The sequence below is a fragment of the Hylobates moloch genome, unplaced genomic scaffold (assembly GCF_009828535.3).
Source record: "Hylobates moloch isolate HMO894 unplaced genomic scaffold, HMol_V3 SCAFFOLD_9, whole genome shotgun sequence".
NCBI lineage: Eukaryota > Metazoa > Chordata > Mammalia > Primates > Hylobatidae > Hylobates > Hylobates moloch.
Window position 1 is genome coordinate 74,309,888 of NW_026652284.1, and position 14,150 is coordinate 74,324,037.

Here is a 14,150-nt window from a genome sequence, read left to right on the forward strand (position 1 = left end):
TAGGAAGAAACTATAGCAACTAACGAGCAAAATAACCAACTAACATCATAATGACAGGATCAGATCCACACATAACAATATTAACGTTAAATGTAAATGGGCTAAATGCTCCAATCAAAAGATACAGACTGGCAAACTGGATAAGGAGTCAGGACCCATCAGTGTGCTGTATTCAGGAAACCCATCTCACGTGCAGAGACACACATAGACTCAAAATAAAGGGATGGAGGAAGATCTATCAAGCAACTGGAAAACAAAAGAAGGCAGGGGTTGCAATCCTAGTCTCTGATAAAATAGACTTTAAACCAACAAAGATCAAAAGAGACAAAGAAGGCCATTACATAATGGTAAAGGGATCAATTCAACAAGAAGAGCTAACTATCCTAAATATATATGCACCCAACACAGGAGCACCCAGATTCATAAAGCAAGTCCTCAGTGACCTACAAAGGGACTTAAACTCCCACACAATAATAATGGGAGATTTTAACACCCCACTGTCAGCATTAGACAGATCAACGAGACAGAAAGTTAACAAGGATATCCAGGAATTGAACTCAGCTCTACATAAAGTGGACCTAATAGACATCTACAGAACTCTCCACCCTAAGTCAACAGAATATACATTTTTTTCAGCACCACACCACACCTATTCCAAAATTGACCACATAGTTGGAAGTAAAGCTCTCCTCAGCAAATGTAAAAGAACAGAAATTATAACAAACTGTCTCTCAGACCACAGTGCAATCAAACTAGAAATCAGGATTAAGAAACTCACTCAAAACCGCTCAACTACATGGAAACTGAACAACCTGCTCCTGAATGACTATTCGGTACATAATGAAATGAAGGCAGAAATAAAGATGTTCTTTGAAACCAACGAGAACAAAGACACAACATACCAGAATCTCTGGGACACATTCAAAGCAGTGTGTAGAGGGAAATTTATAGCACTAAATGCCCACAAGAGAAAGCAGGAAAGATCCAAAATTGACACCCTAACATCACAATTAAAAGAACTAGAAAAGCAAGAGCAAACACATTCAAAAGCTAGCAGAAGGCTAGAAATAACTAAAATCAGAGCAGAACTGAAGGAAATAGAGACACAAAAAACCCTTCAAAAAATTAATGAATCCAGGAGCTGGTTTTTTGAAAAGATCAACAAAATTGATGGACCGCTAGCAAGACTAATAAAGAAGAAAAGAGAGAAGAATCAAATAGATGCAATAAAAAACGAAAAAGGGGATATCACCACCGATCCCACAGAAATAAAATCTACCATCAGAGAATACTACAAACACCTCTATGCAAATAAACTAGAAAATCTAGAAGAAATGGATAAATTCCTCGACAAATACACCCTCCCAAGACTAAACCAGGAAGAAGTTGAATCTCTGAATAGACCAATAACAGGTTCTGAAATTGTGGCAATAATCAATAGCTTACCAACCAAAAAGAGTCCAGGACCTGATGGATTCACAGCTGAATTCTACCAGAGGTACAAGGAGGAACTGGTACCATTCCTTCTGAAACTATTCCAATCAATAGAAAAAGAGGGAATCCTCCCTAACACATTTTATGAAGCCAGCATCATCCTGATACCAAAACCTGGCAGAGACATAACCAAAAAAGAGAATTTCAGACCAATATCCTTGATGAACATTGATGCAAAAATCCTCAATAAAATACTGGCAAACCGAATCCAGCAGCACATCAAAAAGCTTATCCATCATGATCAAGTGGGCTTCATCCCTGGGATGCAAGGCTGGTTCAACATACGCAAATCAATAAATGTAATACAGCATATAAACAGAACCAAAGACAAAAACCACATGATTATCTCAATAGATGCAGAAAAGGCCTTTGACAAAATTCAACATCTCTTCATGCTAAAAACTCTCAATAAATTAGGTATTGATGGGACGTATCTCAAAATAATAAGAGCTATCTACGACAAACCCACAGCCAATATCATACTGAATGGGCCAAAACTGGAAGCATTCCCTCTGAAAACTGGCACAAGACAGGGATGCCCTCTCTCACTGCTCCTTTTCAACATAGTGCTGGAAGTTCTGGCCAGAGCAATCAGGCAGGAGAAGGAAATAAAGGGTATTCAATTAGGAAAAGAGGAATTAAAATTGTCCCTGTTTGCAGATGACATGATTGTATATCTAGAAAACCCCATTGTCTCAGCCCAAAATCTCCTTAAGCTGATTAGCAACTTCAGCAAAGTCTCAGGATACAAAATTAATGTACAAAAATCACAAGCATTCTTGTACACCAATAACAGACAAACAGAGAGCCAAATCATGAGTGAACTCCCATTCACAATTGCTTCAAAGAGAATCAAATACCTAGGAATCCAACTTACAAGGGATGTGAAGGACCTCTTCAAGGAGAACTACAAACCACTGCTCAATGAAATCAAAGAGGATACAAACAAATGGAAGAACATTCCATGCTCATGGGTTGGAAGAATCAATATCATGAAAATGGCCATACTGCCCAAGGTCATTTATAGATTCAATGCCATCCCCATCAAGCTACCAATGACTTTCTTCACAGAATTGGAAAAAACTACTTTAAAGTTCATATGGAACCAAAAAAGAGCCTGCATTGCCAAGTCAATCCTAAGCCAAAAGAACAAAGCTGGAGGCATCACGCTACCTGACTTTAAACTATACTACAAGGCTACAGTAACTAAAACAGCATGGTACTGGTACCACAACAGAGACATAGATCAATGGAACAGAACAGAGCCCTCAGAAATCATGCCGCATAGCTACAACTATCTGATCTTTGACAAACCTGACAAAAACAAGAAATGGGGAAAGGATTCCCTATTTAATAAATGGTGCTGGGAAAACTGGCTAGCCATATGTAGAAAGCTGAAACTGGATCCCTTCCTTACACCTTATACAAAAATTAATTCAAGATGGATTAAAGACTTATATGTTAGACCTAAAACCATTAAAATCCTACAAGAAAACCTAGGCAATACCATTCAGGACATAGGCGTGGGCAAGGACTTCATGTCTAAAACACCAAAAGCAATGGCAACAAAAGCCAAAATCGACAAATGGGATCTCATTAAACTAAAGAGATTCTGCACAGCAAAAGAAACTATCATCAGAGTGAACAGGCAACCTACAGAATGGGAGAAAATTTTTGCAACCTACTCATCTGACAAAGGGCTACTATCCAGAATCTACAATGAACCCAAACAAATTTACAAGAAAAAAACAAACAACCCCATCAAAAAGTGGGCAGAGGACATGAACAGACACTTCTCAAAAGAAGACATTTATGCAGCCAAAAAACACATGAAGAAATGCTCATCATCACTGGCCATCAGAGAAATGCAAATCAAAACCACAGTGAGATACCATCTCACACCAGTTAGAATGGCCATCATTAAAAAATCAGGAAACAACAGGTGCTGGAGAGGATGTGGAGAAATAGGAACACTTTTACACTGTTGGTGGGACTGTAAACTAGTTCAACCACTGTGGAAGTCAGTGTGGCGATTCCTCAGGGATCTCGAACTAGAAATACCATTTGACCCAGCCATCCCATTACTGGGTATATACCCAAAGGACTATAAATCATGCTGCTATAAAGACACATGCACACGTATGTTTATTGCGGCACTATTCACAATAGCAAAGAGTTGGAACCAACCCAAATGTCCAACAACGATAGACTGGATTAAGAAAATGTGGCACATATACATCATGGAATACTATGCAGCCATAAAAAATGATGAGTTCGTGTCCTTTGTAGGGACATGGATGAAACTGGAAAACATCATTCTCAGTAAACTATCGCAAGGACAGAAAACCAAACACCGCATGTTCTCACTCATAGGTGGGAATTGAACAATGAGAACTCATGGACACAGGAAGGGGAACATCACACTCCGGGGACTGTTGTGGGGTGGGGGAAGGGGGGAGGGACAGCATTAGGAGATACACCTAATGCTAAATGACGAGTTAATGGGTGCAGGAAATCAACATGGCACATGGATACATATGTAACAAACCTGCACATTGTGCACATGTACCCTAAAACCCTAAAGTATAATAAAAAAAAAAAAAAGAAAATACTTTGATGTAAATGAAAATGAAACACAGCATGCCAAATCTTATGGTATGCAGATAAAGCAGTACCTAGAGGAAAATCTATCACTGTAAATGTTTATACTTTAAAACGATGAAATATCCCAAATAACCTAATCTTCTACTTAAAAAGAAAAGAAAAACAAGAAAAAGAAGAATAGCAAAGCAAGCAGAAGAAAATAAAGATCAGAGTGGAAATTAATGAAATGGAGAATATAAGAGCACAGGAGAAAAGTCAACAAAACCAGAGTTGATTATTTGAAAAGATCCACAAAAGTGACAAATTTTTGGCTGGACTGACCAAGAAAAATGAGGTAAGATTCAAATAACTAGAATTGGGAATATAAGAGGACTACTACCAACCTTATAGAAACAAAAAGTATTAAAGAGAATATTGTGAGCAATTGTTTTCCCACAAATTAGACAACCTAGATCAAATGGACAAATTTCTAGACAGACAAAAACTACTAAAACTGATTCAAGAACACATAGAAAATCTGAATAGAACTATAACAAGGGATTGTATTAGTAGTCAAAAAATTTCCACACACAAAAAAGCCCAGAACCAGATGGCTTCACTAGTGAATTGCACCTAACATGTAAAGAAGAATTAACATCAAACCTTCAGAAATTCTTCCAAAACTAGAAGAGTAAGGAACACTTATTCAATTCATTTTATGAGGCCAGTATCCTGATGTCCAAACCAGAAAAAAAGTCAATGCAAGAAAACTTCACACTAATGTCTCTTTTGAATATAGACACAAAATTTTTCAATGAAATACTAGCAAACTGAATCCAGCAACATATGAAAAGTATTATATACCATTACCAATTGGAAATTATCCCAGAATACAAAGCTGGTTCAATCTATGAAGGCCAATTAAGGTAGTACCCCATATTGATGGAATTAAGGACAAAAACCACATATTTCAATAGAGGCAGAAAATCATTTGACAAAATCCATCATCCTTTCATGATAAAAACACTCAACACACCAGGAATAGAAGGTGACTTCTCAGGCTAATAAGGACACCAAAGTAAGCCCCACAGCTAACATTGTACTTAATGGTGAAAGACTGAAAGCTTTTCCCGTAAGATCAGAAACAAGACAAGGATACTCAATCTTGCCACTTCTATTTAACATTGTACTAGAGATTCTAGCAAGGGAAATTAGGCAAGAACGAGAAATAAAAGGCATAAAGATTGGAAATAAAAAAGTAAAACTATATTCACAGATGCCATGATTTTATATAGGGAAAATTCTAAGGAACCTAAAAAAAACTATTACAGCTAATAAACAAGTATTATAAGGTTTCAGGATAAAAGATCAATAAATAAAAATCAATCTAACCATTAGCAAAGAGCAACCCAAAAATTATATTTTAAAATTCCATTTACAACCACAACAAAAAGAATAACATATCTCAGAATAAACTTACAAAGAAATATGAAGCTTATAAAATGGAAACTACAAAACACTGTTGAAAGAAATTAAACAAGTTCTAAATAAATGGAAAGACACCTCGTGTTTACAGATTTAAAAATCTAATGCTGTTAAGATGGCAATACTTCCCAAGTTTATCTACTGATTCAGTACAATCCCTATCAAAATTACAGCTGCCTTGTTTATAGAATTTACAGGCTGATCCTAAAATTCATATGGAAATACAGGGGACTCAGAATAGCCAACAACAAAGTGGGAAGACTTAACATTCTCTAATTTCAAAATTTACTACAAAGGTGTAGTTCCAGATAATGCAGTACTGGCATAAACATACATAGATCAATGGAATCAAAGTGGGAGTCCAGAAACAATTCAATTGATTTCTGATGAGGATACTAAATTCAGTGGGGGAAAGAATCGTGTTTTCAATAAATGGTGCTAGAACAACTGGATATCCACATGCAAAAGAATGAAGTTGGACCCTTACTCCATACCATACACAAAATTATCTCAAAATGGATCAAAGACCTAAACAGAAAAACTAAAACTATAAAACTCTGAGAAGAAAGCATAGACACAAATCTTTATGACCCTGAATGAGGAAATGGTTTCTTAGATATGACATCAAAAGTACAAATAACAATAACAATATAAATTGGACTTCATCGAAATTCAAAGCATTTGTGCTTCAAAGGACACTACCAAGAAAGTGAAAAGATAACTTATAGAATGTGAGAAAATACTTGCTGCAAATCATATTTGATAAGGGAGAGAACTTGTATACGGAATATGTAAATAATTCTTACAACAATAAAAAGACAAATAACCTGATTAAAAGTAGGCAAAGGATTTGAATAGACATTTCTCCCAAGAAGATATATGAACAGTCAATTGACGCATGAAAAGATACTCAACATCAGTCATTAAGGAAATATAAACCAAAACCACAAAGAAATACCACTTCACAACCACTAGGATAGCTATAATTAAAAAAAAAAAAAAGACAGATAATAACAAGTGCTAAGGATATGGAGAAATTGGAACTCATACATTGCTGGTGAAAATGTAAAATGGTTCAGCTGCTTTGGAGAACAGTTTGTGGTTTCTCAAAAGTTTAAACAGAATTGACTTTGACCCAGCAGTCCTGCTACTGAGTGTGTGTGTGTGTGTGTGTGTCCAAGAGAATCGAAAACATGTCCTCATAAAAAGTTGTACATGAATAGCCATAGCAGCATTATTCATTATAGCCATAAATGAAAAAAAAAAGTCCATCAATTGACACATGGATATCCAAAATGTGATATATCCAGATGATGGAATATCACTCACTCATAAAAAGGAATGGAGTTCTGGTACATGTTACCAACATGGATGAATGTTTAAAACACTATGGTACATAAAAGAAGTCATACATAAAAGGCCACATGTTGTATGATTCCATTTACATGAAATGTCTAGAACAGGCAAATCTATAGAGATCAAGAGTAGATTAGTGGTTGCCCAAGGCTGAGGGGAGTAGAGGCTGGAGAGTGACTATTAATAGGCATAGGATTTCTCTGGAGGCTGATGGAAATGTTCTGGAATTAGATAACAGTGATATTTGCATGTCTTTTTAGATACTAAAAGCTACTGAATTTTAGAGGCATGAATTTTTAGGACTACATCTCATTTAAAATGAGAAAAAAAAGACCTCTCTCAGATTTATATCACACTGTCTAATAATCTGGAAGCCCCTGGTGAGTACAGAGCTGGCACTAGTTGAAAATCCACAATGAAAGAAGTGTATGGTGGTTCAGTTCATTTTATTTTTGAGGATATATTAAAAACCCAAGAACCAACCTCATGGGGCAATGAGTGTTCTTCATGCCTCCATAGGTCCAGGTGCTGGATGAGAAGATCTGTACACCTACCTCCTCCCCACCACTGAAGCAAAGAGCTCCGAGCACATCTTACCAAGGCTGGGTTTGCTGCATTCTTTCCACATACAAAGACGGAGAGAGCAGAATGTGCTTGACTAGAATTCAGGAGACCTGTGTTCTATTATTGCCTCTGCCATTAACTAACTTAAGCCTCAGTTTCCCCATTTTTAAAACAAGCAGTTGTACCAAAACTCCCCAGTGTCTTTTCTAGCATGAAACTTCTGTGATTCTAAAAAGAAAATCCTCTCCATCATCTTCTCACTACTCTGTCATCCCAACCCCACACCCTACCCCAACATACATACTTACACACACACACACACACACACACACACACGCACACGCACACCCCTATAAAGAAGCAACATTCAACCATGATAACCAGGCTATCATTTCATGCCAAGAAGGGATAACTTTGCAGCATGGCTAACAGAAAAACAAAAACAAACAAACAAAAAAACGTGGAGCAGCCCAAGGAATGATTTTTACTGGCTAGTATCCCCAGAGACTCTGGAATGATCCTACTGAACAGTTTCTAGGTCTGGATGTTTGTCAGTGGTAAAGCTTGTAAGTTGAAGATTGCATCTATGTACAATCCTGATTCTCTTCAATGGAGTGTGGACCTGTACTCACAGAACACCTACTCTATTTTGACCTTGAGTCTTTTCATACAGGAATCTCAGAAGTAGCCACAAACTTTGTTTCACAAATATGTTTTGTTTAGCTTGTAATTAAAAAAAACTATGCCAATTTTTTTACATCCGTGAATTTTATATAAACATAACATTTTATGGCTTTTCTAGGAAAATTATAAAATCTAGTACAGTAGTACCCAAATTCTAACTCGTGAAAATTGTCTGGAGCTAAATTAAGCCTATCCCCTTTTGACTTACTTTCAGTTTGTCACCGTCCCCACTACTCCCTCTTGTCCCAAATACTAAAGACAAGTATGAGAAAGCTTTTGATTTCATATTTGTGCAGTTGGGTTTTTTTCTCATGTCTGTTTTTTGTTGTTGTTTGGCTGTTGTTTTTCTTTTTTCCAGATGGCTTCATTTATCACTCAGCTAGCCCCTAAGGGTAGTTGAGATAACTCACCACAGACAGGTATCTATGTCACACCCAAGCACTCTATTGGCACCTATATGAGGAAGGCTCCCCAGTCTGAATCTCCTGACCCCTATTAACACTGTCTTAGACCTCTCCACCTGGCTGTCCCACAGATAACCTTAAAATCAATAAGCCTAAAACTCATTCACTTTTCTCTAAATCTTTTGCTGTACTCTCTCTCTCTCTCTCTCTCACTCGGTGACACCACTAACTACCCAGTCAAGCAAGCCAGAGACCTAAGAGTTATCCCTCTTTCTGTTCCCTCACCCCCGTGCTCATTCAGTAACATAAACAACAGAAGTTCATCGCTCATAGTTCTGAAGGCTGAGAAATCCAACCAGCAGATTCAGTGTCTGGTGAGGGCCCACTCCTCACAGATTGCACCTTCCATGTGTCCTTACATGGCAGAAGAGGCAAACAGGAACCCCCAAGCCTCTTTTATAAGGGCACTAATCCTATTCATAGAGGCAGAGCCCTCATGATCTAATCACCCACCAAAGACCCTAACTCTTGATATTATTACATTGGAGATTAGGCTTCAACATATGAACTTTGTGGGGACACCAACATTCAGACCTCTATAGTTACTCAAACCAGGCCTCCCTCACTTCCCTCAATAGTTCAATAGTTGAACTATTGAAAACAGTTTTCTAAAATCCTTTTAACCTCTAGGCCTACCCCCTTTCAGCTCATGCTCTGAGTGATCACATAGTAAGCTTCTACAGCACAAATCTAGTTATGGTTTTCCTCGTTGAAACCCTCCAGCAGCACCCTGCAGCCTACTATAGGACGAAGGGCCAGTCCAGCCCGTGCTGACCTCAGCAGGCATGCAGACCTTGACTGCATCCTGTCTCCCACTCTAGACTCTGGCCCACATGCCAACTGTCATTTTCTTGACAAGTGCACACCCCCAGGCTTTTTCCCATCCTGTACTCAGTACCTGCTTCCTGACTGGGAGCATCTGCTCATTTTTGAGTACTCAGTTTAGGAGTCAATGAAACCTCTTCTGTTCACTCACTACCATCTTTATTTGAAATTGATCATTCTTAGATTTTAAGTGTTCTCACCACAAAAAAGAGATAAGCGAGATAATGCATATGTTAATTAGCTTGATTTTGTCATTTCTCTCTATATTTCAAAACACATTGTACACAATATGTGCAATTTTGTCCATTAAAAAATAAACATAAATAAAAATCAGTCACTCTTTCTTAGCTTACCCTCTGCCCCCTCCACATCCCACCAGCCTCCCATGAGAACCTTCAGTGCATGTGTCTGTTTCCTTGTTAGTTTTCTCTTACTAGCTGGTAAGCTCACCGGGGCAGGGATGGAGTCGGGGTCATCTCATATCTACATTACCCAGCAGAGCACCTGGTATATGCAGTAGTCACTCCATACATGGTTAATAAAAGAAAGTCTGTGAAAGAAAGTAAGTAATTCAACTCTGTGTGAGCCCCTGCCAGAGTCTCCTAAGCCAGTTCCCTGAATCCTCTCTTTCCTCCTCTAGTTTGTAGCCAGAGTGACCTTTTCTCAACAGAGTCTTGATTCAGATCCATTGCTTTTGAGAAAAACTCAAGATCCTTAGGAGTCAGGGTCCTCCCTGTCTCTGTGGCCTCCTCTCCCACCTGCTCCTCCTGGCTCCATCCTCCCTACCTGCATGGCCTTCTGCCAGTCCTCAATATGTCCCCTGCCCTCTCCTGGCAGAGGGCAGCCATCCCTGCCGGGCCTTTTCTGAGCTCTCTTCTCTCCCTTCCTCACCAAGTCAATTCCTGTCAACCTCCAGCTCTCAACACATTCACTGCTTCCTCAGGCCCTGACTTCCCTGCCTGGAGAGGTTGAGGCCCCTTATAACACCCTACCTAACCAGGCTGCATAGACATGCAAGCATGACCCTGCCAGCTGTTACTCTGGGGCCCTTTGCCCTAAGCTGGTACCAATGAAAGAAAGGGGAAGAGAGACAGCTTTCAGCCTCTCCTCTGTGGAGGGGAACTGTCCAGCACAATACAGTTGTTCCTTGGCATTGGTGGGGGCTCATTCCTGGACCCACGCAGATACCAAAATCCACAGATGCTGAAGGCCCTTATATAAAGTGGTGTATTATGGTCATGGAAACTACTCGCATTCTCCCATCTCTAGATTATTTATAATACCTGATACAATGTAAATGCTATGTAAATGATTGTTATACTGTATTTTTTAATTTGTATTATTTTTATTGTTTTTCCCAAATATATTTGATTCTCTGTTGGTTGAATTTGCTGATGCGTAAACCCACAGATACAGAGGGCCGTCTGTAAATTTTTAGCAGTTAATGGAAGGCACTTGCCTTAGAAGGTAGCTCAGCAACCTCTGCCACTTCCCTGGTTCATGGGATGGGGAGGGGTCACAGGCACCCCCAAGAGGCTCATCAGCATCCTCCAATCACTTCAGGGCCAAGTGACTTTCTCAGGGGACGTCTGGTAAATACAGTAGTGTTTTCACCTTCTCCACTACATTTCCAGGATTATTTCTGTGTCTTTAATAGCACTTAAGATGGGACTTAGATCCCTTCCCTTACTCCCACCTGCAGACTGCCTCATCCATCTGATACTGTTCATGGTTATCTACCTAAATAAAACATTCACCTCCCAGCGCACCTTGACAATGGCCCAGGTGGGGGCTCAGAGAAGGTGGTAAGGAAAAGGCAAGCCTCTGGCCAAAAAGCTCATTCTAGCACTGACTCCAGAGAAGCCGTGTCTTCCAGTATTTGAAGCAGCAAGCTCATTGATCAGACAGCCTCGAGGGTGGATGGTCATTCCCCTCTCCAGAGATAGGTTCCCTTTCTACTCTAGGGGAGAGGCAGAGCCTGCAGGCACCAAGCTCCCTGCAGAGGGCTGGGAGCACTCGCCCCAGAGATGATTGAGGAAGTCCAAATAGAATGTCAGGTACAATACTGAGGCCACTCATCTCTGTGTTTAACTTAGCTTCTGAAATCATTCTTGATAATGAGAATGCCATGCCTTTATTTTATTTCCTGCTGTACAATAGATAAGGGAGTAAAAGTCCACCAAGAGAACATACAAAATCAAGAGGAGAGTGATCAAGGGTAGCTTTTACCTGGAATATAATTTGACTCGGTTCTTGGCCTTCATAAATAGAAAATGTCATGGGTTTCAGGGGTCCACTAAACTTCCCCTCTTGGCCATATCCAGTTGCCTGTTAAAAAAGAGAAAATTAGCATCTTGTATGAATGTGTCTGTGTCACTCATTGATTTTATTAGGGCTTCCAGCACCAATATACGAAACATAGGATTCTATCATGGCCGAAATCTGATCAAAACAGGAAAGAGTTTAATAGCTGTTGAAGCTCTACCATGTCAAAGTAGCTTGTTACAAACCTTTTCATTGCTTTTCTTAAACATCTGAGAAGAATGTGAGATGAGAAGAATCATGTATGAGAAGAATGTTAACATCCCCATATTACAAATGAAGCTTAAAAAGGTTAACACAGCACACATGCTCAGGCCTAACTGAACTAAAGCCCATGGTCTTCCACAATCCCACACTGTCTTCTAAATTCTGTATGTTTTTACTCCAGCTTCATAAAACACCTCCCTCCACTCTTTTTATTTTATAAAGACATTTACAGCAGATTGCCAGCACTCTAGAGTTTTGAATTTATAAGGGGGAGAAAGAAAATATAGATGTATTTAGTACAAAGTTTGCTTGGCACAGTTACACGGTAAGTTTTAGCCAAATTTGAATCTGAATTTGAACTATAACTTTAAGCAAAGCTTACTATTTTAACATTTGATTAGCCCTTTACATTCATTTAGAAAAAAACAATAAAAGCACAAAATGTTTACTTTAAGCAGTAGCCCCACAATGGTTCTAAAATCCAAAGACCCTAAACCTGAAAGCTAAGCAGGCTCTGCAGACACCCAAGTCAACTGGAGTAGTAGTGAATGTGGCTGGGATGGTAAGAAGAGTGGCTCACGCTTGCTAAGTTAGTACATGTGGAGCTCTGTCCTAAGCACATTTAATCATGACAACAACCCTCTGGGAGAAAGTTACTATTGTTACTCTTGTTTAACAGGTGATGACACTAAGACACAAAGAGGTTAAATTATTTGCCCAGGTAGTGGCTGGAAGCAAGATTTGAACCTGCAACTCTGGAACCGGCCCTCTCAGCCTCTATGCACCAGCACCCACCAGAGCAGGTGAAACAGCCAAGACAACCTGGAGGGAAAACCGGCAGGCTGCACTGAAGATGTGCGTGAGCGTGTGACTCCCACCATTCCCAGTCTCAGAACATGGGGAGCATCACTGTAGCCCTCACCACAACAGCACCTCTGAAGGCAGTGGAGTGGGCACCCACGGGAAGGGACAGCCAGTCATGCACCCACGTTGGAGCACCCTCTAGGACCAGGGATTTAGTGCTTCATCCCCACGCTGGCCTTCTCTCCTTCCCGGGCAGGTCTTTGAGTCTCCCATTTGTGGTGGAAATCAGGGGTGAAAGAGATTGAAATCAGAAGCATGATGTGGCAAGCCAATGGTTTTTGGAGCTAGACAATAAAAATAAAAGAGTAAAAAATCTTCTCACTCCCTGAACTGGGTATGCAGGACAGATGTCCAGGTGCCACTAGGTTGGGGGAAAACCATTTATTTTCCAGTTATTTAGGGAGAGCAAGCACACTCTTGCCACGGAAACTGCTCCCTGCTGGGAATACCCAGAAGCCATCAATATGCCAGTGATCAGAGAAAGGTCTTATGCTAGATCCCTCAGTTTAGGGCATCTTGACTAAGTTGGATGCTGGATGTCTGGCAAAAGAGCAATAATGAATGAGAACACAGGGGCTTTGAAGTTTGGTCTTCTGTTCTCAGATTTGTGGTAGGGCCTTAGATTTGCTGCCCCTGGGCCACTGCCAAACCCTCTCCTTTGCTGCCTCCCACCACAGAGGCTGGCAAACCGAGTGTTCGCTTTCCCAGGCTCACTTGCAGCTAGGAAAGTGGCCAAGTGGCCCAGTTCTGGTTCATGAAATGAGAGGGGAAGTCCACTGAGGGTGGTCAAGCTTCCATTTTCCTGATTTTAAAAAAAGAGTAGTTGTGGCTGCCATTGCCCTTTCCTGTGGCTCTTGCTGAGACAATGGACCTTGTGTCTGCAGTTGGGGCAGCCGTGATGAACCCTGATAGGACAAACCAGCTCAAAAAATGGTGTAGCAAAGAGAAAGTAACCCAAGTCTCTGCAACATCATGGAATTGCTAAACCTGCCCTGGATTGTCTACTTCAGACTTCTTGTTATCTGAGGAAAATAAACTCCTATTTATTTAAAATGCTCTAAAGTCAAATAAGTCAAATTTCCTGTTACTTGCAAGAAAATGCTTTTTTTTTTTTTTTTTTTTTTTTTTTGAGACAGAGTTTTGCTTTTGTTGCTGAGGCTGGAGCGCAGTGGCATGATCTCGGCTCCCTGCAACATCTGCCTCCCAGGTTCAAGCGATTCTCCTGCCTCAGCCTCCTGAGTAGCTGGCATTACAGGCACCCACCACCACACCTGGCTAATTTTTTATATTTTTAGTAGAGAT

At 40.0% G+C, this 14,150-nt stretch overlaps 1 protein-coding gene across 1 annotated transcript in view; it reads right to left on the bottom strand.

Moving 5' to 3' along the window:
• Positions 1-14,150, bottom strand: part of CDH17 (cadherin 17) — a 76,399-nt gene that overhangs the window by 59,179 nt on the left and 3,070 nt on the right. The window contains exon 2 of the mRNA XM_058444517.1: positions 11,685-11,783. Within this exon, the coding sequence (XP_058300500.1) occupies positions 11,685-11,783 (99 nt within the window). The remainder of the gene's footprint in view (positions 1-11,684; positions 11,784-14,150) is intronic.